Below are 26,245 nucleotides of genomic sequence, written 5' to 3'. Positions count from 1 at the left end.
AGAATGTCTCATTCAAATTTTTCCCAGGGGTGGCCGAACACCTTCTATAGTCACTGACATTTGTAATTATCAATAGTTGTCGATTGTAATCGATAGTTTTCGAAAATTCAAATTTACTATCATAGATATATGATAAATAGTATATCATTAGTACACATCATTAATTTTGTTCATGTAAAAATTCACTTTACACTAATATATTTGCCTTAAATTGTGATTAAAAGCCAGAGAAATATTGAACTTTAAAGCACTTCACCTCGTGTAATAATAATGGTGTTTTAAATAATAAATAAAAGACAAATATTTAGTTTTGTAACAAGAAAATATATATATACCTTTTTACAGATTACATGTAACAGAAGTACAATGATAAAAATGATCAAAGTTCGATAATGACAATATCCTAGTTTCATGTCTTTTTTTAGGACATGAATAATATTTTGAAATTTGTTTTGTTTTGATAATTCGTAATTATTACTAATTATAAAGACTCATCCACAAGTGAAAACAACAAGCATTCACAAAACCTTCAATTAAAGTGTAAATGTCTTCTATACAGCATGGAGTATTAATTACTTCTTTCGATTTACAATAAACTGCATACAAATCCTAAGAATAAACAAAATTAATGATAAAACTATCCATATAATTTTTAATACTTTAGCTAAGATTAAACATTTTATATTTTTCTGTACATAACATATACCTAAATTTTATATATAAATCTACCGCCCACAATTATTCGAACAATACGAGCTATTTACTTTATCAAGTGTTAGACTGCAGATATGCATCAAATAACTTTTAATTGCTTTTTATGTCTCTTAATATGTCTTATAGTTCTATTTTATCTAAACAAATTTGTCTCATAGTAAATACAGTCATCCTTCCTTATTCCCATAACGGTTTGAATAATTATGAGTGATAAGTACTACATACTCGTCTGTGAACTAATTTTAGAATAACGAATTTACAAACCCCTTTTGAAGCATGTAGATTTATAGTCAGCATCATAAAAACTTGAAAGAAACTTGGATGTAGTATAAGAAGATGTGTTATATTTCCATCCGATGTATTAAACTGTTTATGATGTTCTTGATATTTATTCTGTAGAACTTTTGATAAAGTTTGATACCAAGAAAGTGGTTGGTTAAAAAACGGCCTGAGTCTTGGATCCAAATGCGATAAAGGTTCAACATGAGCCAAAGAGCAAAGCTCGGAAAATTCCATATAATTCATCGCCGATTTACTTTCCAATAATTTATTCCATAGTAGATGCGTTTTGCATTGTAAAGCTCCTCGATCTACCATATTCAATATATGCATACGAGCTGCGTCTGCTTGAGACATTATCGTTTGTTGCATTAATTGCTCGTGTGATGAATAGTAGCCCAAGTAATTAATCGATTCTTGTCGTATTTGAATTAAATGGGACGATGGTGAATTTATTGCCGCACTTGGAAGATTTGCATTTTGTGTTAATGGAGAATTTGGAACAGGTGGTGGTGTTGGTGCACTTGTGCTATTGCAATTAGTATTCAAATTAGAACTTGGCATTTTCGGATCATTTTCATTTTCTTTTAAATCTTGACCAAGCACTCGAAACTCTGGTGAAAATTCTTTTACCGAGTCCTTTTGTAGAATTTCCGTAACAGATTCTGGCTCTGCGTAAGTACTTATTACAGGCTTCTCGATACTATATACAGTGCGAAATTTTCCGAGTTTATTATTTTCCACTTCCCTCTTTGGATATAATTCTCTTTTACTTGTTAGCATTAAGTAATATTTCAAAGTAATTTCCGTTGTGTCTATTTGTGGAGGTTGTTCTAAATGTGATACGATCAATGCAACATCAAAATCGTCAGTATATCTTGTGCCTTGTGCATCACAATAACTGATAGATGGTGTACTCTTTAAGTTTATTAAAACGTATTCACTTTCCTTGAAATCTTGTCGATCGTTTTTCATTTCAAATACACGCATATTATACATCTTATCATGAGATAATAAATAAGAATATAATGTCCGACCTGGTATTGTCAAATTACGAATAGTCACTACATCTAAAATATAAAGATTCTTTTCTTAGAAATAATTGATTATAAATGACAATACAGAAACACGGAAAAGTAGGAATGTAAAAAAATTATCATTTAGTTAGGTATAATTTAAATTTCTTTTCGTACTGACTATTTGTATTTAATGAAAAAAATTCTAATTTACTTAATATAATACTGAAATAGAAACATCAAATAGTTGCAGAACTTACCACTATATATGAGATTTCTAGCATAATTTGGTGCTTTGCTATAATATTTATTAAAATCATCAAGAAAATGAATAAGATGATAACCTTGTTGTAACGACCAAGGTCCATTTCCGGCAATGTATGAGTGGATACACCGTAAGTGAAAATCATATGTGAACGAGTGTAAATGCATATTAATCTTAATTTTGTCACACGCATCCACAAAACTTAATAGAAACTGTAAGGGATTTAAATTTTAATGAACATAATTATTTACAAAAAGTTAGACAAAAATTCAGAAAAAAGAATTTAATAAAACGATTAATAATTTGGCCGACGTGGAAACAGATTACCTGATTAACTAGCGCACTACTGGTTTTTGTTTGTAAACGACTGCACTCGATAATATGCAATTTAACAATAAAGAATGGCTGTGATAAATAAATTTCAAACAGCAGTACACCACCCAGCATTGATTTTTTAAGATAATAAGATTCTTGTTGATTTTGCCCTTTCACACTGAAAAAGAACAATGAACTGTTATTTAATCTCATACACACTAAAAAAGAAATGTTAGATCAAAGTTGTCCAGTTTTAAGGGACCCATGATCTGATATCCATAATTTTGTTATAAGTGCAGATATAGATTTTATCACGATAAAAATAAAAAATTATTTATGACTTCTGTATTTCTGATACTTTTTTTCTATTGTGAAACGGAAGTAAGTTATTCACATAAAGACAATTTACTATTAATTTCATATTACCAAGAACCTTGCCTTTCATCGAGAGGGTCCACTTGAACTGGATGAAACCCTAATATTTGAAGATATTGTTTGTATTCAGATGACATCAAACTGCATAACTCTTGATGCCATTTCACAATATCTATCTGCCGGTTTGTTTGTACTTGTGATAAGTGTTGGTGTACTGTTAACGAATGATCTCTCGTTGCTGCAGATTGAAAACGCCAAGAAGGCAAGAATAATAGAGGCGTGTGGCAAAAGTGTATCAAACGAGAATGTTGTTTGGACATATTTAAAGCATTGATTGAAACAGGAATGCTCGGAGCAGCATTACGATTTTGCCACATCGCATATAACTTACTCAAGTCCTCTGAAATGTATAAATAATTTTACATACACAAATACATTTAATAACTAATGGCTTATTGTTATTTATAGAGATTAATCTTCAACAATTGATCACTTTTTTTTCAATGTCTTTTTTTCTATGTGAAATTATATAATCAACAATTTAATAAGCAATAAGCAATAACTTATTTCGTAACGGAACTGTAGTTACCTTTCATTTTTTTCTCGTGATTCCGCAAATCTTGCAAGTCGCATACAGCCTTTGTAACAAGATCAATGTTATTACAAAAATAACTATTCGATTTTACATCACGCATCGTTTGACCAATTACTTCGTTCCATGAAAATTGATTATGTTTCATGTTTTGTGTTCTATTGTTAGATCTTGTCCAATCTTTATCATCATTGTGTGGTATAGAAGAGAATTTGATAAGACTCTCTATATCCGTAATTTGGAAATATTGCGAGTTCGTTTGATCCCTTGACACAGTAGATCGATGATGAAATATTCCTAATTTTTGCATTATTATGTTCACAACAAAATTCGATCTTGAAGAGAGCCATGTCCCTAAACTGGTAGATTGTTTTATCAATTTTTCAGACTTTTCTTTCGACCAATTATAGATGTAAAGAATTATCTACAATAACAATTTAATTTGTTGTTGATGCAGTACACAAAATTAATTGTAATAGTATTCTATATTAAATTTAAATAATTCTAGAAAGAAAAACAGCATCACATTATTCACATTATATTATTACTTACGTTGTCATTTTGGATTTCAGCGAGTAATATTCGTTGTCTCGATACAAAATTCGATTCCAAAAGTAAAGGATTAAATTTTTGCAACACTTTTTGATCTATAATATAGAAAAAATTAATTTAAGCATGTTAAACATATGTTCTTTAAAGAGTTCTTTGTTTTTCAAATTACCTTTCGGGAGAGATAATTCCGGTTGCAATTTTTCGCTAAAGGAAGCTTTCCACTGATAAAAGTTTCTAGCAATTAATATACACTTAGTATAAGTTTTTTGTTCGTCATTATTAAAATCATATGGCACGTAAAGAGGTAAATTTAAATTATCTGTATTTTCTAAGGAGAAACAATCATATTTCTCGTTTTTCGATGATTTTTCACTTGAAATAAATTTCTGTATGAAAGGTTGCTTATCTTTCAGAACAAAAGCTTTACTAGAAGTATCTGGTGCTTGACATTGAATAAGGATTTCTAATTCCTTAACAATAGTGGGTATAGCATGTTTATGATAAATATGAATTTCATGCTTTTTTACTGATGGAACTCCAATTTCTAAAGCAAATCGAAACCATTGTGATAATGTCACGCAATAAATATCGTGTAATTTCGATTCTTCGCCTGCTCCAAAATGATTAACTGCTAAATCTGTTACTCCCTTTTGCGGTGTTTCAAGTTTCATTGGCGTTTGAGTTTCTTTATCTTCAGTAAATATTTCTGAAATGTTTTTTAGAAACGGTTCCGTTAAAGGGGTTGATAAGAATTTGTATTCAGTAACTAAATCCCAAATAGCGTGTTTAACTGCGGAACATAGTTTTTGTAACAAAGATTCCAGATTGACTCTGCCTTGTTTCCAAATTCTGAATTCGATCAGAGGCAATGATTTTGTCGAGTTTTTATCATACACTGACGTCGAGACAATAAACTCAAAATCCTCCTCTTTTATTGTCGCTGGAAAATTGTATTTTGGTAATTTGTCTTTTAACGATTTAATTGGTTCTCCATCATCGCCTGTAATTGCTAATGCTATACAAGCGATTCCTTTGCTTCCGCTAGAATGGCTTTGATTGTATACAAAAATATCCGATTCCGCTACTCTTTTTGTAGATCCTTCAAGCTGCGAATAATCTTGGAAATGATACTCTATTCTATTGTCGGTGTATTTTGGTATGTACAAGAATTGAAGTATATTTTGTCGTAAATAAAATTCTAGAGCAGCTATGTACGATATACAGTGTTTTTCTATGCACAACTGTATGATGCATTCTGGCGGTTTTGGCGGTTGTATAAAAAGAACATCGGCTGGAGTCAATTTACACATTGGATTTCGTGCTAACATAACAGACAGAACTTCAAGTACTGCGTCATCCAGACGATTCTGCAAAACTTGTACCAAGTCACGTTTAACTTCTGGCCCTGCGTCGGAAATTCCATGTACCATTAAGACAATCGAGTCTTCGGTTTTGTTTAAGGCGTTCGATTCTTTCTCACTAAAAGATCTAACTCTGGGTCTTGAATCAGTTGACGTGATGTTATCATTCAATTTTGTTTGCGATAATGAAACTACACTATTACTCCGAGAAACAACAAGTTTCTCATCGCTGTCCGATAGTTTATTTTGTAAGGATTTGCCATCACTTATTTGTTCGTGAAGTCTTAAGTAAAATACATTTTTATTATTTTCTTGATACACAAACATGTTACATCGATTAGTCACAGCAAATCTATTGAGCACGCCGTGTAGAGCTTTTATGCCTCGCGAAAGTCCCGATCTTCCAGGTCCAGTTTTTAAACGGGGATGAAGTCGGAAAGTAAATTCCCAAACTACGCGACATCGAAACATTCCTGAAGTGAAAGTTTCTATTGAATCTCTATTTTGTACAAAATTATTAAGCTCGTTTGTCGTCTCCGATTTCCAATTATAATCTTCGCTCGTTTCTGTTTCTAATAGATCGGAACATTTACTTGTTTTGTGAAGGTTTTGTAGAAGCAAATATTGGTTTACTCGACGACAAGTACTCTTTATTTGCGAGATCAACGTTTTTTGAGTATGCCAATAACTAGTTACTTCTTCCGAAGGAATTTCTAGAAATCTGTAAATTACAACAAATGTGACACATAATTTACATAACACGGAATGTCAATTTTAAGATGCTCTTATTCCTTAGATTTTATAAACGATGTAAACCGTTAAAATTTAAGTAATCAGAGCATCGTAAAAGTATCAACATTCCATTTCTAATTTGATTTATATAATTACTCGCCTACAGTGAAAGTAGACGTTAACATAATCGCTTTCTACTTTCAAGATTAGCCAGAAGTTTGGTAAAAAGCTTTTCCGATTATCAATATCTATCAGCCATTTAAACCCTCTATCGGAATAATTTTGTCCGTTGTATTCATCATCTACACCTGGTTTCCCTTGCGTTATAGTAGAAGCCTCAGAGTCACAGTTTTTAAATCTGAGATGAGTTTTACAACTTTTTTCAGTATTCCATTTTTTGCCAGTTTCTTGTAATTTTTGCGTTATACTCTCTGTGCTATTACCTTAGATTAACAATACACACATTCTTATGAGTCATACTCAGAAAATTATAATTTGTTTACTTTATATGTACCCTATGTTACAATGGTTTTCAGAAAAAAAAGTAATATTTTTCGGAAATAGAACATACCATAGTTCACTTCCGTTTCTCTTTTATCGTCCCTGTAAGTTTTCTGTGCTGTATCATCCGATACTTGCCCCATATTCTTTATAAAATAAAATAACTGCCCTTCTTGCTTAATGCAATACTTGTCAATTTCAAGTTTTTTCAGTTCATTTAAAAACTTGGGTTTACTATCCTCTGAAGGAAAAACAAAATGTAGTGGCACTTTCTCTAATTTGCAGCTAAATCTGTCCGTCGATTCTGAAACGTGATTTGCTACAAACTTCAAAATCTCCTCGTTTATCGAAGGTCGATCCAATAATGCGGTTGTAGTTTCATCTTGCAAAAGCCATTTAATTTCGTCTCTTAAATTACTTATTGCGCTATGTTGGTTTAATGGAAGATGAGACATTTTTTCTGGAAAAAATTCATTTCTAGTATTGTTTTCCGGACTACTTCCGCTTTCTGTTTGCAAACTACCAACAGGCGAGCCACTAGAGAAGGATGTCGTTCTTAAACCAGAGTAGTGTTCCAAACTAACTTCTAATACTTCTCTTGGAAGATTTAAGCAGATGATATCCAACGTGATTTTCAAATTAGTTGAACTAAAATCAGTTATATCGCTCTCTTTGTAATCTTCCATTTTTTGAACGATTTCCATGAGACAGGTAGGGAGAGATTTTACTGGAATGCTACTAAGACCGGATCTAGACTGAAATTGAACAGAGCAGTTTAGTTGCAAAAAAAGAGGCTGCTCTTTCTCATAAATGTTTTCCTCTTGCAAATCACTGATGAGAGATTCTGTTGAACCATGGCTTGGAATTTTTGGCACATTATGAATATTCTTAGCCGGCCACGTTATGTTCCCTAATTGAATTATTAATAATATATATAATACATCCCATATGTTCCAAATCATAATTCCTATTTTCGATCCCTTAAAAGCTTTCAATATAACGCACCTTTTTTACGAGGGTTGTGCGATGCACAATCAACGTTCACCGAATGAAAGATAGGATTTCCTATTTCATCATCGCTGTCCGATTTTTGATATCCTACAAGATCCTGTTAATTTTAATTTTTTTCACTAACTTAACTTTCCAATTAACTGTTAAAAGTTTATCATTTTCATAATATTTAATCGATAACGAACCATTTTATTGACTATCCAAGATGGTGAACAATAATAGAATTCAGGGTGTGCAGGCACTGGTCTAAATGCAACAGTCATTATTTTTTCAAACTTTTCTCTAATTAAATTGTGTAACGGTTCAACATCTTTACACGTAGAATGATCCGACTGATACAATAAATCTTCTTTCGATAATTTACTCAAATGCCTGCATACACATCGCAAATATTTCGTTATATTAATTTCAATAAGAGTTTCCTCGCATTGTTCTACGGCAGCTTCCATATCTTCGTAACTAAGAGGTTGTTGCAGTACTAATGACTTATAAACTGCAACAACATAACAGTGGCAGTGTGCCAAGCTCAACAGTTTACAATGTTCCATCAGGCTCCGTTGATCTATCGTAATAAAAATTAATAGTATTTCATGGCAATCATTTGTAAACGCCAATATACAAGGTGTTCGACCAACCCTGGGAAAATTTTAATGGGGAATTCTAGAAGGCAAAATAAGACGAAAATCAAGAATATCAATTTCTTAACTAAGGCTTCGTTAAAAAGTTATTAACAATTAAATTCAAAAATTTCAAATCGTTCTAGAAAAATTATTTTCGATTACGGGGGTCAATTACAATCATTTTTAGTCATTACACATACCTCCGAAATCCTATCCACTTTCGAGAAAAAAATTCGAGTAGATACAGAAATTTTTAGACGAAATTAAAAAATTTCAAATCATACCAAAAAAATGATATTTAATTACAGGGGTTAATTACAATTATATTTGGTCATTACACATATCCCCGAAATCCTACGCATTTTCGAGAAAAAAATTCAGAACGGGCGGAACTTTAAACGTTAATAACTTTTTAAGGAAGCCTCCATCAACAAATTAGTATTCTTGATTTTCGTCTTATTTTGGCCTCTGGAATCTCCCATTAAAATTTTTCCCAGGGTTGGCCTAACACCCTGTATAATATCAATGCCTTAGTATAAACATATTATAAAATATAAATAATTTGTAAATATATCGAAGGCTTAACAATAAAAAAGCTCATAATGTGTAAGCCGAATGAAATATCTTTGCCATACTTTGTAGTAGTGCGTCATATAAAAAGATGGAATCAAGTATGCATACATCAAATATAATTTACAATTTTCCTTGAAGAGTTGCCATTTTTTTACCCCCTTTATATTAACTGTATTTCAGTCACTTTCCCGTTTCTGATATACACATATGAATATTATATATTCCAAATAAAGTGTTACAAATTGTTTTCTTAGAAACCAATGAAGATATCAACTTTGCTATTTTTTTATTTGAATGGTCCAAGAGTTAGAACGGAACACGTTCAACTTAATCCCATCCGAACTTATAAGGTACGCGATTTATTTAGAAAATATTACATCGATAATTACGCGTGCAGTACACTTATAAAAAAAAATATATAATACTAGTAATCACGTTGTTAACACGAAATTAATTATATAATGAAATTTTTACTTACCGCTTGCGCTATTATCGGAATCCTCGCTTTTTGGTTCTGGGGACGAAGGTTTTAAGTTACAACCAACTTTTAATTCGACAAAATCCTTGCACTCCTGATGACCAATTCTAAATGTATGGTCTTGATAAATGTCTTTAGTATATGACATTTTTAATTTATCGGTGAGTGTATCGATTAACAATGCTAGCGAACAATCATACACATAAACGGGAATAACGAGACTTTCTTCACAATCTAGAAAGCTTTCTTGCTCAATAGCGTTTGATGTCATGTTTGTGGTGAACTGATTGCCTAATTCCGATTTATTATTTTTTAATGATGCATAATCAGTGACATTAATATCATTCGTATAAATATCAATGTTGAATATACCAGATTTGTAGCTACTTCCGGAACTATTATTCACAAAAAATTCTTCTGCATATACGGGTGACGTAAATAAGCGCACATCTTTCTCCGACGCAGGTAAAACTGTAATAATTACGTGAGTTGAACTAATTCCTTTTACGAAACATTTCCAACGTGGGTAGACGTTCTGCTCAGTGTTGTAGAACCGTCTTTCTACAAATAATTTTAAAGTTAACAAATAGATTAGAATCGATTCGTTTTAAATTACATAGTTTTACCTTCATTTTATAATTTACATCATTTCATAATTTTTATTTGTTTAACATGAATTAATACCTTTTTGAGAGAAAAAGGGTAAATGTGGTCCGTCATCTCGACGTCTGTTTAGAAGCATCCTTGTAAATTTTTGCGACTCGGCTGATGTTAGAAGAAGTTCTTTATTATGCAACTGTTTTATATGCTCTAGAAAATTATCCATCAGGATCTTATTTGCACGCCCTCGCCCTTCATTCTTGATATTTGAACCTAGTAATAATAACACATTCAAATTTAATTATATTCTACTTCTTTAAATAAAATGATTACAGTATGAAGAATTTCAAGATCAAATTACAATAATGGCAGACTTTATCAAAATATTAACTGCGTTTTTCAAAATATACATTTCTTTCTTTAATTGTAAATGTGATCTTTTAGAACAGAGATAGCTAACAGCACTTTTCGAATGTATAGGCACTTGCCAGAGCCTGTTAAAGCAATGGTCGGGGGTAAATACCGAGTAAGCAACTTCACATTAAGAAACAACAGGTGAGAACAGTATACAGAGTATTCAGCCACCCCTGGGAAAAATTTAAATGGGAGATTCTAGCGACCAAAATAAGACGAAAATCAAGAATACTAATTTGTTGATGGAGGCTTCGTTAAAAAGTTATTAACGTTTAAAGTTCCGCCCGTACTGAATTTTTTTCTCGAAACTGAGTAGGATTTCGCGGGTATGCCTGTTGACCAAAAATGCTTGGAATTGACCCCTGCAACTAAAAATAATTTTTCCAAAACGATTCGAAAGTCTTTTTTTTTACCCAAAACTTTCAGCACCTACTCGAATTTTTTTCTCGAAATTGGATAGGATCTCGGGGGTATGTGTAATGACCAAAACTGATTGTAATTGACCTCCCTAGCTAATAATAATTTTTTTAGAACGATTTGAAATTTTTTTTTTCGCCAATAAATTTAGACACCTACCCCCTGTCGATTTTTCTTCAAAATTCGTTTTTGATTTTTAGTATTTTTGTTTGACGCCCTACAGAAAAGTTGTGTAATACTTTTTTGTAGGTACCCATGAACTCTACTTCAGAAAAAAGTTTCATTGAAATATATTCACAATTATAGGAGTTACGGCTGTTTGAAAATTGGACCATTTTTATAGGGTTTTTCTCATTTTGCGGGGTCAAGGATCAACTTTTCGAATATTTTTACAATTTCTACATCTTCTATACTAAAATACGCGTAGTTTGCTTTTTTAAACATTAAAATCGTCCAATCCGTTCAGAAGTTATGACGTTTTAAAGGTACGCTCGAAATTTTGGAGTGACATTTCTGGCCTGAAATTATATTTTCGGTAAAGAATTTTTTTCTCGAAAATGGTTAGGATTTTTAGGGTATGTCTATTGACCAAAACTAATTGTGTTTGACCCCTGCAATCGAAAATAATTTTTCCAGAGTGATTTGAAACTTTTCAATTTCGCCGAAAGATTTAGGCACCTACCCCCCGTGGATTTTTGTTAAAAATTCATTTTATTTTTAATAATTTTGTTTAATATCCTACAGAAAAGTTGCCTAATACTTTTTTGTAGGTACCTACAAGTTCTACTTCAGAAAAAATTCCACCATTTTATAATAAATAATTGTTTATAAAAATCCGTACGCGTAACTGAAGCTACTGCCTTATAGTTTAAGAAAATTGCGTGATTTCTTGCTTCACAACTTGCAGTGAAAAATTACACGTCCGCCCGTTTCTAAAAAATTTTCGGAGGCCTCTCACGCTGGTTCCTATTATGGTTATAATAATTAATATTTTTATGCAAAATTTTTACAAGAAGTAGTTTAAGAAATGTACTTTTGAAAACATTAAACATATATTAAAAATCTTTGAAAATGGCCTTTATTTTCAGCCGTCATTTATGTTTACATTTTCTTAAAAATAATATTCTTAGCAACTCCATATGTCTTAAGTTAGCCTACGTAAGATGATCAATTTAGAAAAGTGTGCCAAGGAGTGGTATTAAATAAATCTTAATGACAAGCATTTGCAGTAACGATGGTAACGGTCGTTGAAATAACAAGACTTAAAAGACTTGTGAAACACTCTACGCTTACAAATTCTTGTAAGAATGATTTTGAAAAGGCCTATTTTAGAAATGTTATTTTACTTTTATCTCTTCGACTCGTGAGAGTTTCCGGTACCGACGACCGCGCCAAGCGAACACGAAGGAACGAAATCGGATGATTAGATTATCGCTTAGATATGTTACAACCTACCTGGCGGGTACCATTTTAGTTTTTGCAAGAAATAATTCTATAAAAGGATAACTACGACTGACATCGAACGGAGTCCTGGGATCTTATTTAATTTGTTGAACTTAACAATATCGCATTTAATAATACACGTAATATACTTACCATTTACAAACATAGAAAATAAGAGTTCAGCTTGTTGACATTTTGGCAAAATGTTTAACGTGTCGAAGAAAAAGTGCATCAAACGTATTCTTTCGTCGATGGATGGCAGACCCTCAAATACTTCCTCGGCATTACAGCCAGAGGTCTTTGTATTTCTGACATTCTTCTTCGATAATTTTACTTGATGGGCTTGGCCGTAAATAATTTCGTTATTTTTTTCATTCGGTACTGCTTGGCTCAACAAACTTAAATACTCTAAAGTCAATAATGCGTTGATGCATTCTTCGTCCACTCGAGCAATCTAATAAGAAAGAGTAACAAAACAAACATTATCACGAAATAATAAAATAATTGTGATCTGAGAAATCTGTTTATTTTTTATTGTAATTTCGATACTTTTCTCAAAGTATATTAATAATCGTTTAAGTACCAGAGGTGATCATAATGATCTATGCGAAAAATATCGCAGGAGTAATAAGTTTGTGGTAAATGTCTACATAGTACACAATCGATTTATAATAAGTAAATTCTTCCACTCCACCATAAAGTTTAATTGTATAAAAATAATTGTATTTATTAACAGTACCGTTGATATTAGTAAGGTAATAATTACTTCAACAATTACAAATTTAATTAAAATAAATTCATTAACAAAGTAAAAATTAGATCGATTATAACTCATAAATACAATAAATTAATTTTTTCTATTTCCTGTTTTTATACAGGGTTATTCCAGGCCACACCTGGGAAAAATTTTAATGGAGGATTCTAGAGACCAAAATAAGACGAAAATCAAGAATACCAATTTGTTGATGGAGGCTTCGTTAAAAAGTTATTAACGTTTAAAGTTCCATCCGTACTGAATTTTTTTTTCGAAAATGCGCAGGATTTCGGGGGTATGTCTATTCACCAAAAATGATTGTAATTGACCCCCGCAACCAAAAATAATTTTTCCAGAACGATTTGAAATTTTTGAATTTAATTGTTAATAACTTTTTAACGAAGCCTCCACCAACAAATTAGTATTCTTGATTTTCGTCTTATTTTGGCCTCTAGAATCTCCCATTAAAATTTTTCCCATGGGTGGCCGAACACCCCGTATATGCAAATTATGAGTGTTTTTTTATCAAAGTAAATTATAAGAAGTTACTTATAAAAGTAGGAATGTTAAAGAAATAAGACGAAATTAATACGGAAATGAAGGTATAGTAAAGAGTTTATTTCTTAATTAATTATTAAAAAATAAAATAAAAATAAAATAAAAAATCGTTACTTTAATCGATACATAATCATATTTAATTTTGTAAATTTATATAAAATATAAAATTAATTGTTTCGGTTGCTGTACGTTCGTCGTTCAACGCTGCTTCAAGGTTTCCTGGAATGTTGAATTTGTTTCGGCTTGATTGTTAAGAAGAACAATCAACTAAAACGTGTTTAACCATGATGGAGACTTTACAATGGGTACAGATTTTTAATTGGTTTTTCGATATTAAATATTCATGAGTCACCTTGCAATGACCCATGACGAGTCATTACTTGGTTTCTTAACAAATCCTAACAAATATAAACGGCCAATACGCGTGGATATGTTTATATATGTAATATAGCAATAATAGAAATAAAAATAAATTTGAATATACGAATACATGTATCAGAATAAAATATTAAAATTCAATAAAGAAAGCAATATAGAAGTACCCTGCTTTAACAGAAATGCGACCGTTTGCAATACTTTTTACGCGATGGATTTTTTGGAATTGTATTTTTATAAATATTTTTGGTAATTTTAAGAATACGAAAATAAACACAGTACGAACAGTTTGTATATATAATACACGTTATTATTTAAAGATAAGATATTTGGCATACTTACGAATTAAATAACGCATAAGAGGGAATAATGATTTTCGAAAACATTGTTTTAGAAAAGATATTCGGAAATAAACGGGATCGAATCGAGCCAACAATTTCATGTTGTTAAATGTTTTCACAACAGGAAGCGTTTAAATAGATTGTATCACTATTGCCATATGTTCACTGAAGTATTAAGAAGCACCAATGGAATGTGTTCACACAACGACCCAGATATGTTCGTAGCATAAAAATATTTGCCTGATATCGAGGGGAACGTAAACACGAAGAATATAAGGGTTCAGGAGTAAGTTGGAGGAGTTGAATCTCACTTGAATTCAAAGCGTAGAGACCACTTCTCCACTTGAACCTTGATCCCTTTACGTGAAAATTATTCAATTTTGAAGATGATAAATCCGTTCTCTATGGAAAGATGATAATCAGCAGGACCTTGAGCTGGAAGAGTTAGATCTGGCAAGTTATTAAGAGCGTTAATGCTCACTGCCTAGATCCTCACTTCCAACTGCAAGTCATGCAGATAACGCAATGGCCATGCAGTCTGTATGGAGATCAACTTCTTCACGCCGGTCACCAAGAACCTTCTTACGAGGATATCCACGTAGCTTCACAATCTGGAGTAAAACCGAACCTTTCCATTAACTCAATATCAATTCGTTACTACACCGCTACAATTTAAATTTATCCTCTAAAAGTAGATCGTAAATGCACAAAATTGCGGTTAAATCAATAAAAAGTGAATTACTTCGTGAGAAGTAACATTCTATGTAACTGTAAGTGATTTAACTAATTACTATTCTACTTGTACAGTAACGTTATTAATTTAGAAAATAATTGATTTTAACTTGCGGGAAGAAAAGAAACAATCTAAAAGTTATTTAAATATAATTTCAACATTAAATTTCTTTTTAATTGTATCCATGAGTGAAATTAATATTTCTTTTATGATTTTACTAAGTAATAAAATTTCGAAAGTAATTGCAGGATGCAGAATACTGAATTAATATTGTAGTTCTCGTATCAACACATTGCAATTAAACTTAGCGAGTTAAGTATAATTACGAATAGTATGATATATGTATATGTAATAATTTGAATAGTCGAATACGTGCACGTGTGTTTTCTTTTTTCAATATTAAGACGACATTTATCTCGATATACCTGCTCGAGTAAATAACAATTGAAGTTAACTTTCGAGATCAATTCTGAAATTTTCACTGACTAATTTTTAACGACACTTGAAATGCTTATCGTAATGCCAATTAGCGTGTACATTGGAGACTAGAATTAAAAATATTTATCACACACGGTACGTTTCACGTTTATTAAACCGGAACGTTTCTTTACAAGAACTGCGTGGACATTGGAAAATAAGTTGCGTATAAAAGTTAATCGGAACACTAACAAACATTTAGGTGGGTGTGGGGTCTTATATATACCTGAGGCAACTGATAGAAAAACCTGGTTCTGAGTACCTTCGTCGATATCGAAGCCCCACCTCAATAATGATAACGGCACGTAGTGATAGACAATTTATACACTTATTCTCTCCTTATTCCTACTAAGAACCTTGCTATATTTCTTATCCTTGATATTTAACGTAATACATAATATTTTTTTAATTCCATAATTTTATTTAAAAATATAATCAAACAGTACTAAATTTGTTTACTGTTCGTCAACCCGTTTTATCTATTAGTATTGTATATTATTTGAATTCCAAAATAATATAAAATGTAGTATACATACAAACTGCAATGTTTATCAAAGGATAATATAAATATGTACCTATAAAATCTCATTATTTTCTCCGTTTCGTTTATAAATATATTTAAATTCATCGCAAAAAAAATCATGTTCGTTTTATTATAGCTCACGTAAACTTTTATGTTACATGAAACAGTATAGAACAATTTTTAATCAATCTCAATATAGTTTACGAATTAATTACTATGTTATATCGGTTAATACAAAATGAATCCAAGTCACAAAATGGGGGCATACTTTTTTTAACACGAGATAACGAGGGGGGAAAGAATAACATAGTTAAACATATAACTTTTCAAGAAAGTAATATCATATTTATTAAATTATCAGAAATTATTTACGATATATCAGTAAATGCACTTTAAGCCCGGCTTTTTAATGATTAGTAATCGGTTTTAATAACTTACTTTTCTGGTATTGAAAAATTAGATAACTTTTATCTTACGACGGCATATTTATCTTGTACTTCGAACGTACTGCAAACGTGCAAGAAAAAATCTTACTTTTTAATTTTATAACAGATAAGTCACGTAACTGGTTACATACTGCTTTCTAATAAAACGAAAAACATTATATTTTACAGTAATTATAGTTATATGTACAAATTTAAATATTATATTAGTTAAATCAATAAAAAAATATATTGTTAATTGAATCATATAAACAGATTTGTGTCTACATTCATCAGTTTCAGTATAGTTTGTAAGTTTAATACTTTGATTCGTTATTAAAAAAAAAAGGTATACTGAATATATTATATTAGGATTATTGTTAAGTTTTTAATACATTATAAATTATGTAAGTATAACTTCAAGAATGTAGTTTAGCATAGGAGAAGACGGATAAAAAAAAAAACAAATAAAACCTAATGAAATAAAAAATAATACAATTATTTTAATCGTAAAAATTTGTTGAAAACAAAACTGATAAAATCGCACTGCAGTCATTGGTAGAAAATTAAAATCGAATCTTATCCTATATACTTTACAGGAACAATATCATATATCGTTGTAAGTATCAATATCAGAACCAATGAAGCGATAAGATTGACGATAAAGCAGTACTATCCGTTTTCAACGACGAAATTCTCATAAATGTAACCTGCGAAGTATATTAATGAACAACATCCAAAGAATAAGTATAAATTTCTAAATTTATTCATACGAGTATTTCTTAAATAATTTATTCCTTGTGCTGTAAATTAATTATTTACACCGTTCACTTTTCTCGCCTGAATTTAAACAAAATATTATTCAGTTTAAACGCGATATATTGAAATTTAAATACGGTTACAACACGGTTTGTTTCATTTATGAATAAACAAAAGTACCGTACGCGGTCTGTAAAAAGGAAATTTATGTTCCAAATATCGTACACCGAATATGGGGCGGTGGTTTCCGTTATCATAGTCAACTCTTTTTAAACATATCCAAGACCTTGAATTTATTTTATAGTTTAACGGATTTATACTTCATGAATTAAATGCAGGTAGAAAGAATCTGTAGAATTTAACACCAGGGCATATTCATCGTTTATAGCTAGATAGAAATGGACTAATTTAAAAAATATTCTAGTAATTTATTGTATTTATTTACTAATAATAAAAGTAACATTAAAACGGTAACGGACAAATCATTCAATCCATAAAGATTATAATCTCACCGAATGTTTATCGTATTGGTCGCCATGATTTCTTAGACACTTCAGATAATGTGATAAAAAAATGTTATCAACGCCAATTAGTCAATGTTCAATCGACAACAAAGTGCAACTTTTATTTTTAATTAAATCTTAGAATTACTGTCACTTCTTTAAATAGCAACATATAATTGTATTCTATCTTGAATAATTTTTATATTATCGTTAATATTGAGACAAATTCAACGGTATCGGATAAAATTGCGTTTCTTTGATACTTTGCTTAATTTGTCTCGATACCACTCATAATAGCAAGTAGAAAAATTATGTGATGTCATTTAAAAAAATGAAGGTGAACTTAATTCTTTTATTGAAAACACCATATATAAAAGTTTCTTGCGTAATAATAATGTCTAGAAGAATTGCATAATTCCCTTTGGAATAGGCCAATGAACTGTTAAATCTATCTTACTGATAACATTACGAAATAGAGCGATTATTTGACTTTCTCGAGGTATCATTAAGCAAATACCGAATAGTTTCATGAACAAAATTTTATGTAGGGGGACTCTCTTTTAATTGTCAAAAGAACCCACAACGTTAAAACGAATATTCATCCGGAAGCTATATAATCCAATAACTAATTTGAGTAAAACATCTCTATATGTATATCATTTAGATTCTCTCTCGTGAAAACATTAATGGAAACGACATGGTCGATCTCGTAGCAAGACTTGCATCTTGCAACACATCTTCTAAATCTGTGACTACGCTAAAGCAGCATCGAGGAACATTAATGTTCCACGTTTCTGGAAAAAGTCGCCGCTTGTTGCCTATTTCAAAGAAAAATAAGAAACACGCGGTACCACGAAGCAACAGAAACAAATACTTCTCCAGTGTGAACGTCAGCTACGACAACCGTAATTACGACGCGTAGACCTGGCTCAACTTTTGTTGAACTAGGTAATGCGTAAGGTGGCTAAGACCTATGGATCCGAAATATGAGTTGGTACTCTTCGGTCAAGTACAGACTACACATGTCCTTGGCACAATGACCCGCCAACTTTGGGAGATCTAACATCGTGGAACGAGAGAGTCCACGGTGAATTGAATTTTTACCTCACCCCGTCACTGACAGGGCCTGTTCAGGGAAGATCAGATCCCCCACGTGCCTGTACCGAGCATATGTTCTTCGCATACGACCACTTTGCAACGAGATGAGCCTTCCTCATCATATTAATGGGCGACATCACCCCCGACAATATCACGGGGTGATGCTCCGTGATGAGGAGGAATGACAAGCGGTCGTCATGTACATAGAGAACGTGCTGCGTAACAAGCGAGAGGAGGATGTCTAGAAGACAGGTGAAACCCTCCTTTCGCATAACACGAGTACAGGCAGAAGTAGACTAAACACCTAGGCACCACGACCCGGAATGAAGTAATGCAAAAGCGGGTCCACCATGGACGGAGGAGTTTTTAGCGGATATTGTGCTAACTACCGAAAAATATAGATTTGTATAAATACAATATATACACTTACTGCATCTGGAAGTTCGTGATACTGCAAAAAATGCATGTAAGTTGCTGCTGGTTGTACAGGCAATTGCACAAAACCACATTGAGGCTCGATCCAAATTTCCGAAATGATTTGAAAATCACCGGAACTTTCGAAGTCATCCATGCTCATTTCACCGTCAGCGGTACCTGAAATATAATAAACCCATTTATTTGGTGTTTCTTGAAATAATCATCGTTGCTTTTAATTTTATTTTAATAACGTGTTTACTCTTACCTTCATCGGTATCTTCCTCCGATGTGCTGTCTCGTTCCAATACTGTGTTCGATAAAACTTGCGGAGGGAACAGAATATATTGAATAATGCATGGATATGATGCATCAGTTTTATCGACTCCTTGCATTTGCACTTCAAGGACCATATTTAATATACCAGCCGCTGAATAAGTAAAATTAAAGCCTTCAGCTAAACGCATCCTAATACAATAGAAAAATATATATGTATATGTACACAGACGCGCACAAATGATGCTGTTTTATATTCGTAACAAAAAAAGCATGCAACGGAAGCGATCGCAACGAGAAAAGCCTCATTGGCAATGGAGCAGAGGGTGGCGATTCTACATGAATTGAAGAGTGAATCCCCTCTTTATACAATAGCCACTAATTTAAGAAGTAGAAAAATATGAGAAAACTGACATATGAGGAGCTATAAGGACATTTATATACGTGGTTCCTAGAACGAAGGACATTTGGTGATCCACTAATGGACTTATTACTTTTGGAAAAAACAGCCGAATTGAACGAAGAGGTGTCAGTAAATTCAACATTTAAGGCAAGTATAGACTGGTTAACAAAGTTCAAAAGACATCACAATATACGTTTAATGAACATACATGGAGAAATAGCCTGTGCCGACGAAGATGCAGCAAGGAGATTTGCGGAAACATTTTCACAAAGAGTAGAAGAAGAATACTCTACTAATAAACATATTGAAATTATTTACTGACTAATCTATTGCATATTTAAATAACATAACAAACAAACTAGAAAAGATATAAATATAAAATATTTACTTTGTAATTGTTGAAAGAATCCTCGCAATTGCAGTTATGTTCAATCTCGGCAACGTAATTCCTGGAATGGTTTGCACAAATGGCCGCTTCATATGCCAAAGCCATCGGTTGTGATATAAATATCTAGATAAACTAGTCGTTAAAATTCCTCCAAATATTGGTGTAGCTTTCGTTGAGTTTGTTTGAGTTCCATCAGGAAATACAATTGAATTTAAATCAGTCGGCATACGCTCGTATCTAATTAAAATTCTTTCTAAAGATTTGTGTATAATCGTACAACATGGCGTTTCTCTTTGTCCTGTTGGTCTATTTGGTAAAATAAGTTTTGATAACCGATCCAAAAGATCAACAACGACGTTGTGTCGTACAACTCCCTCCGTGCCAGCTGCAAATGCAATGTTAAGGATGACACACAGACCCTTGCAATTAATTCGAATTAATGAAAATGAAACAGGAGGTTTCTCTGCTTCTCTATAAATGAATTGCACATATGTATAATTTTCAACGAGAACAAAAGTTGCCCAATTTTTTAACATGGCATAAAGAACTGCGGCTGCCTGACGGCTTTGAACACATTGAAAACGGCCACTCTGATTCGCTTGATGCAGATGCTTTGGCAGTGGTCTATCGTGAGATAAAATTAACGTTACTCTTTGCGTATGCATCCAACGCGCCCATTGTAAAGGATTCAAAGACACTACAGGTTGCCATATTTGTCCAAATTGTGGACATGCCGCATCACTAAAACCAAGTTTGTTTTATATTAAAATTCATACCACGAACAACAAATAATTAATCTGTATAAATAGTGACTAATATATACTTTTTCAACGATTAAACAGTTATAAGTTTATCAATCGTGAGGCGTTACTATTTTTAGGATTATCTTCATAAATGTACCTAAGTTGTACTGTACTAGGTGAAGGATACGCTGACGAATAAAAGACTGGCATGCCGCTCCTAATAGTATCTGGAACGCTATACCATGTCCAACCAAAATCTGGAAACCAACTGAAATGCGCAAGCATGGTATCACTTTCTGTTAAGCCTGTTAATGCCGTCCAAAAGCGGTCCACAACGCCTTGTCGATACTGTGATTTTAATGGCTTTTTTGATAAACACGTAATGTCATGTAAAAAATCATACGGAGCTGTAACAAAATATTGTTTCCTCTTTATTTATAATATATAGATCGATCACTTGTATTTGATGCCAGGACTTTTGAGAAAATTGTAACATAATGTAATCTAAAGGTGTAAAATACATGGTCCGTGGTCCGCGTGCAACCCAATCTATTATATTCTAGAGTCCGATAAGCCTTTATGTTATAAGTATTATTATTTCTTTAAAGAGCAGTTTAAATAACGTATGTGTTTGTTGCCAATTAAGGATAGATGTGCCAATGCATTATATGAAAAAATAACAAAATATTTTAATACAAAAAATATACCTTACAAAAAAAATATGATCGATTATGCTTCTGATGGGGCAAATGTAATGTTCGGCGAACGGCATTCTTTATGTACACTATTATCAGAAGATATCCCCCATTTATTTAAACTGAAGTGCGTCTGCCATTCGTTTCATTTGTGTGCCTTTTATGCGTGCCAGAAATTACCAATAGGGGTTGAAGGTTTCATTAGAGATATTTTTAATTATATACATATTAGTCCCAAAAGAATTGAGGAATATAAAGAATTTCAATGTTTTTTTGGACATCAAACCTCATAAATTATTACACGTAGCACAAACTTTAGGTGGTTGCAGTCCTTTGTGATAGATTGCTGGAACACAAACGCAACATAAATGCAACACAAAAAAAATATTGAATAAATGCCTAGACCCGACTACAGAACTGTATTTAGAATTTCTAAGTTTTGTTTTACTATATTTTCACAATTTAAATAGAGAAATGCAATCACAGCACCCTAAGCTGCATTTCATTAATTCGTTCTATTGATAATTTCAATGAAAAAATTTAATTCTATAAGATAACTTCAATGTAATGTAATTTTTCACGGACTGGACCATGTTTTAATTTTATTATAAATCCTGACATCATTTGCAAGAAATGATAGATTTGGCATAAAATAATTTATAAATATTTTTACAATTTAGTTTTTAATAAATTGTAACAATTTGTCCTCTAACTTACCTTCTATAGTAATTGTATATTGTATTGTATTGGATACAGACAATGATTTTGTAGTCCAAGGGCACATTATTACATATTCTAATAAAACACTAGACTTCCATAACAGTACAAAACAAATTTCCAACATTTCATCTCTAATATTAGCACGTTTTATTAAATATCCTTCTCGAAGACGACAACATAATAGACTACTTAATGTACAAGTAACTTTATCTTCGATTTGTTTTTTTTGTAAAAGATGAGCAGATTTTTGTTCATAAAACAATGAGTTTTTGGAGTGCCAGTTTGGATAATATGGCAAAATATCACAAAGTTCATCTCGATATAATTGCCAGCATAAAAAATGTTTGTGATAAACATTCATTTCTGTTTCGTCTAAATCTGTCTGCAAATATATTAATTATTCCATAAAATGCACATCATTTTATAAGTACACATATGAAAAATAAGACAGATTTCCTTATAAAACCACATAAATTTTATAGGAAACAGAAGAACTATTTCAAACATTGAAGTTATTATAGATATCTAATACTGTCAAGCAGGACTGATTCTGAGTGGTGTACTAAACATGCACTTGTATGTAATTAGAGAAAAATAAGGTTGACAAAATTAAATTTAAGATAACAATTAAAATCGTAACGTAATAAAAATAAGGACAGTCACAAAATTCGGTCCTCATTCTATAATGTTGTACTAGCGACGCTAACAAATCGACGACTCTCGGAAAAATGTATACAGTCGCCTTTAACGCATTAATTTTTAATCCTTCAAGTTCGATACCCATACAATGTACTGATCTAGAAATCTTTACACTCAGTCGATTGTTCGTAGTATATTTTTATATTTGTGAATCTAATTTTAACGTTTAATGTCAATGTGGTAATTATCGTACCTTGTATCATGTACTTTGTTTACATCTTTTCTATGACATAAATCCTCTAAGAATAACAAGTTGTAACACTTTATTTGGACCACATGATATGTTCCTATGTGTCTATAGCAACTTTAGTATATTTATAATGTGCAATTACTTCTGATTTCAAGTCCAATCTTTATCAATATAATCAAACTATTTACGTTTTATGTTCGACTAATTGACCTACGATCCCACTATAGTAACGAATCATCTCCAAACAGAGTGTATTCTACATAAAACTTTTATGTGATTCAAATTAGCGCGAAAAGTAATAAAATTACTAATAAGTTTTATTTCAAGTCAAATTGTCCCGAATAGAGCACGATTGTGACTCATTGAGAAAAAATTATACCGGACATTACGATGAACACCCTGTAGATTACTTAATACATAAAAAATTTAACAGTAATGAGAATTATACTTACTATTATTTTATAGACAGATATAAATGTTATATAAAAATATTACGTACAGCATATGGAATAAAAGACATATAAGTACCCAAAGTAGCTCGAGCAATGAAATATAATAGGTCTTGATATGGAACTAAACCATCAGCACAGTGAGGATGAAATGTACTTCCAACGCGTAAAAAACTGCATGCAACAGTAGTTGCGCGTAACTGTTGTATAATAGAATCTAGTACATGAACATCGGTAGTTCCTATTATACCATCTGACACAATTATCATATCTGAAAAACAATTATCATTGCAAATAACTTCACACTGTTAGTGTTTTAATAAGATATGTATACATGTTCGACCACCCCTGGGAAAAATTTTGGTGGGAGATTCCAGAGGCCAAAATAAGACGAAAATCAAGAATACCAATTTATTGATCGAGACTTCGTTAAAAAGTTATTAACGTTTAAAGTTCCGCTTGTAGAACGACAATTTGCGAACAGCTGCGTGCGCATGATAGTGGTTCTCACTCAGCATGAGAAACTCTACTTAGTGACGTATCGACAGCCTTACAGTTTTGTGAATGAGAACCACTATCATGCGTGCGCAGTTGTTCGCAGATTGCCGTTCTACAGACAGAATGTTAAACATTAATAACTTTTTAACGAAGCCTCGATCAACAAATTGGTATTTTTGATTTTCGTCTTATTTTGGTCCCTAGAATATCCCATCAAAATTTTTCTCAGGGTTGGCCAAAGACCCTGCATATTACATAAATTTATTAAACTTACGCGAACAACTGTGTTCCGGCAGAAGTGTAAGCGCTAACATTCCGTATCTCAACATATTCACAAAACTTGATTCAGGAGATATGATCGAAGTATTTACTATACAACTGCTATTATTTTTGCTCAAACAGGTATTGCTTTCTTCAAAAAGGCCTCCCACCAAACGCTCACTTTCAGCTCTTAAATTTTCTAACTGTTGACTAGCTATAGCAGTAACAGATGCAACTTTCTCTTCTAATATATTAAGTTGTTCCTCTATGAAATTTGTAAGCTGATTAACATTCTTCATAGTTACTAGCCAACCTTGTACTAAAACTTGTTGGGCAGGACTCGTGAAAAAAGGTGTATGTGCTATTATAGTTACATAAATTTCTGGTTGCATTTTTCTGTTACTTCCTGGTATAGTCAACTGAAAAATAAAATAGATTCATAGTATTAATGTAATATTTTACTTTAATTAAATTACACTTCAACGTAACAATGTGTTTGTAAAGGAATTTTTGTTACTGTCGCAAATTCGTTTATTTAATACTTGAATCATAGATATATAAGAAGAAAGAAATCACTACTTACAGGTTTGATAATGCCTTCCAAGAAACGTTTTGTTGCTACACAGACTTCATCTATAACTATTTCACCATGTTGTATATCCTAAAGATACACACTTTTGAATAAAATTGTTCGTATTTTGAACCCAATAATATACCATATTTAACAAAAATTTACTATTAACCAACACTTACTACAGTCGCAAGCGATGGACTTAAATCTAAATTAAACACTATTCTGTATTTGTGCGCTAAGAATATTATTGATGTTGTAGAAGTCACTTTATAACAGAATTGATGACTTGTTTCGGGAGACCAAGATTCAGGTGTATTTTTAGGTAGCACAGATACAATTTCCAATTCTGCTGTTTCTTTGTTTTTGAAACCCGGAGATTGAATATTTATCACAGTATCTAAATGCTCGATCATCCACTGTGCTCTTACATTTCGAGATATAGGAAAACCTTTTTTCATTAATAAAAAAACAGTATTTGCTTCTAAAATGTTTTTCACCTGTAACACAAAGTTGAAGTTTTATTTTATACAGTCTTTTCTGTTATATACTTATAACTACTCTGTATAATATAAAACTGTTGTGTATACAGTTGGTATTGAAATATTAGGATGAATTTCTTTCGGATAATTAATATCTATAGAATACCTATACTTTTATCATAAAGTTCCTTTAATTACCTCATTTTTTACACCAGCCATGACGATTTTGACGTATATTTACATTTCAACACTCATAATTTTTGATAAGAAAAAAATATGTTAATGCACCATAAATATTATTTCTGCGTCGTACACTGTTCAAAGGTCACATTGTCACCTATTTTCTTCATTACTATTCGATTATATTTTCAAAGGAATAAATATAACATAACCTCAATAAATAAAATAAAATTATACACTATTAAATTTATCTGTTAAAAAATATTAATTTTATTTATTGTTGTTGAATTTATATTAACGATTATTATTCTTTATACAATTACTTTTTAAACAACGAACAAAACGATCACTAACGTCAACATAACACTTTTCATAAATCTGAAACAATTTGAAACGTAAGTTACCGAAGTTACGTTTCGCTAGTGAGAAGCACAGATAAATTATAAATATCGCAGATGGGCATTGCTCGCGATTT

At 31.7% G+C, this 26,245-nt stretch overlaps 1 protein-coding gene across 4 annotated transcripts; it reads right to left on the bottom strand.

Moving 5' to 3' along the window:
* Window positions 1–303: 303 nt before the first annotated feature.
* LOC143343855 (KICSTOR complex protein SZT2) lies at window positions 304–26,177 on the bottom strand. 4 transcript variants are annotated; one of them, XM_076769168.1, is made up of 26 exons: window positions 25,789–26,177; window positions 25,291–25,608; window positions 25,121–25,198; window positions 24,551–24,956; window positions 23,829–24,049; window positions 22,438–22,822; window positions 21,183–21,432; window positions 20,283–21,023; window positions 19,484–19,683; window positions 19,232–19,395; window positions 12,412–12,712; window positions 10,069–10,257; window positions 9,757–9,945; window positions 9,385–9,675; window positions 7,899–8,275; window positions 7,708–7,810; window positions 6,773–7,612; window positions 6,362–6,644; window positions 4,278–6,190; window positions 4,109–4,203; window positions 3,554–3,980; window positions 3,016–3,364; window positions 2,602–2,767; window positions 2,270–2,486; window positions 979–2,063; window positions 304–609 (listed from the first exon to the last, which is right to left on the bottom strand). In XM_076769168.1, exons 1-26 carry the CDS (start codon window positions 25,807–25,809, stop codon window positions 478–480), a joined length of 9,741 nt encoding a protein of 3,246 aa, XP_076625283.1. In that variant the 5' UTR covers window positions 25,810–26,177; the 3' UTR covers window positions 304–477. The 4 variants fall into 4 exon arrangements, with proteins under 4 accessions (XP_076625283.1, XP_076625281.1, XP_076625282.1 ...); XM_076769166.1 differs by having other exon boundaries at window positions 9,385–9,945; XM_076769167.1 differs by having other exon boundaries at window positions 3,028–3,364; window positions 9,385–9,945.
* Window positions 26,178–26,245: the final 68 nt, after the last annotated feature.

This window comes from Colletes latitarsis, chromosome 7 (assembly GCF_051014445.1).
Source record: "Colletes latitarsis isolate SP2378_abdomen chromosome 7, iyColLati1, whole genome shotgun sequence".
Classification (NCBI taxonomy): Eukaryota; Metazoa; Arthropoda; class Insecta; order Hymenoptera; family Colletidae; genus Colletes; species Colletes latitarsis.
Note: the sequence above shows the minus strand (reverse complement) of the source record. Positions and strands in the feature narration are given on the sequence as shown.

What these genes read in the sequence shown, in the direction of transcription:
- LOC143343855 (XM_076769166.1), bottom strand. Translation starts at nt 25,809, where the DNA reads ATGGCTGGTGTAAAAAATGAG. An exon ending in GCCGGAACACAGTTGTTCGC is followed by an intron (nt 24,050 to 24,550) that starts GTAAGTTTAATA and finishes ATTGTTTTTCAG; the next exon opens with ATATGATAATTGTGTCAGAT. An exon ending in CTGAAATCCAAAATGACAAC is followed by an intron (nt 3,981 to 4,108) that starts GTAAGTAATAAT and finishes TTGTTATTGTAG; the next exon opens with ATAATTCTTTACATCTATAA.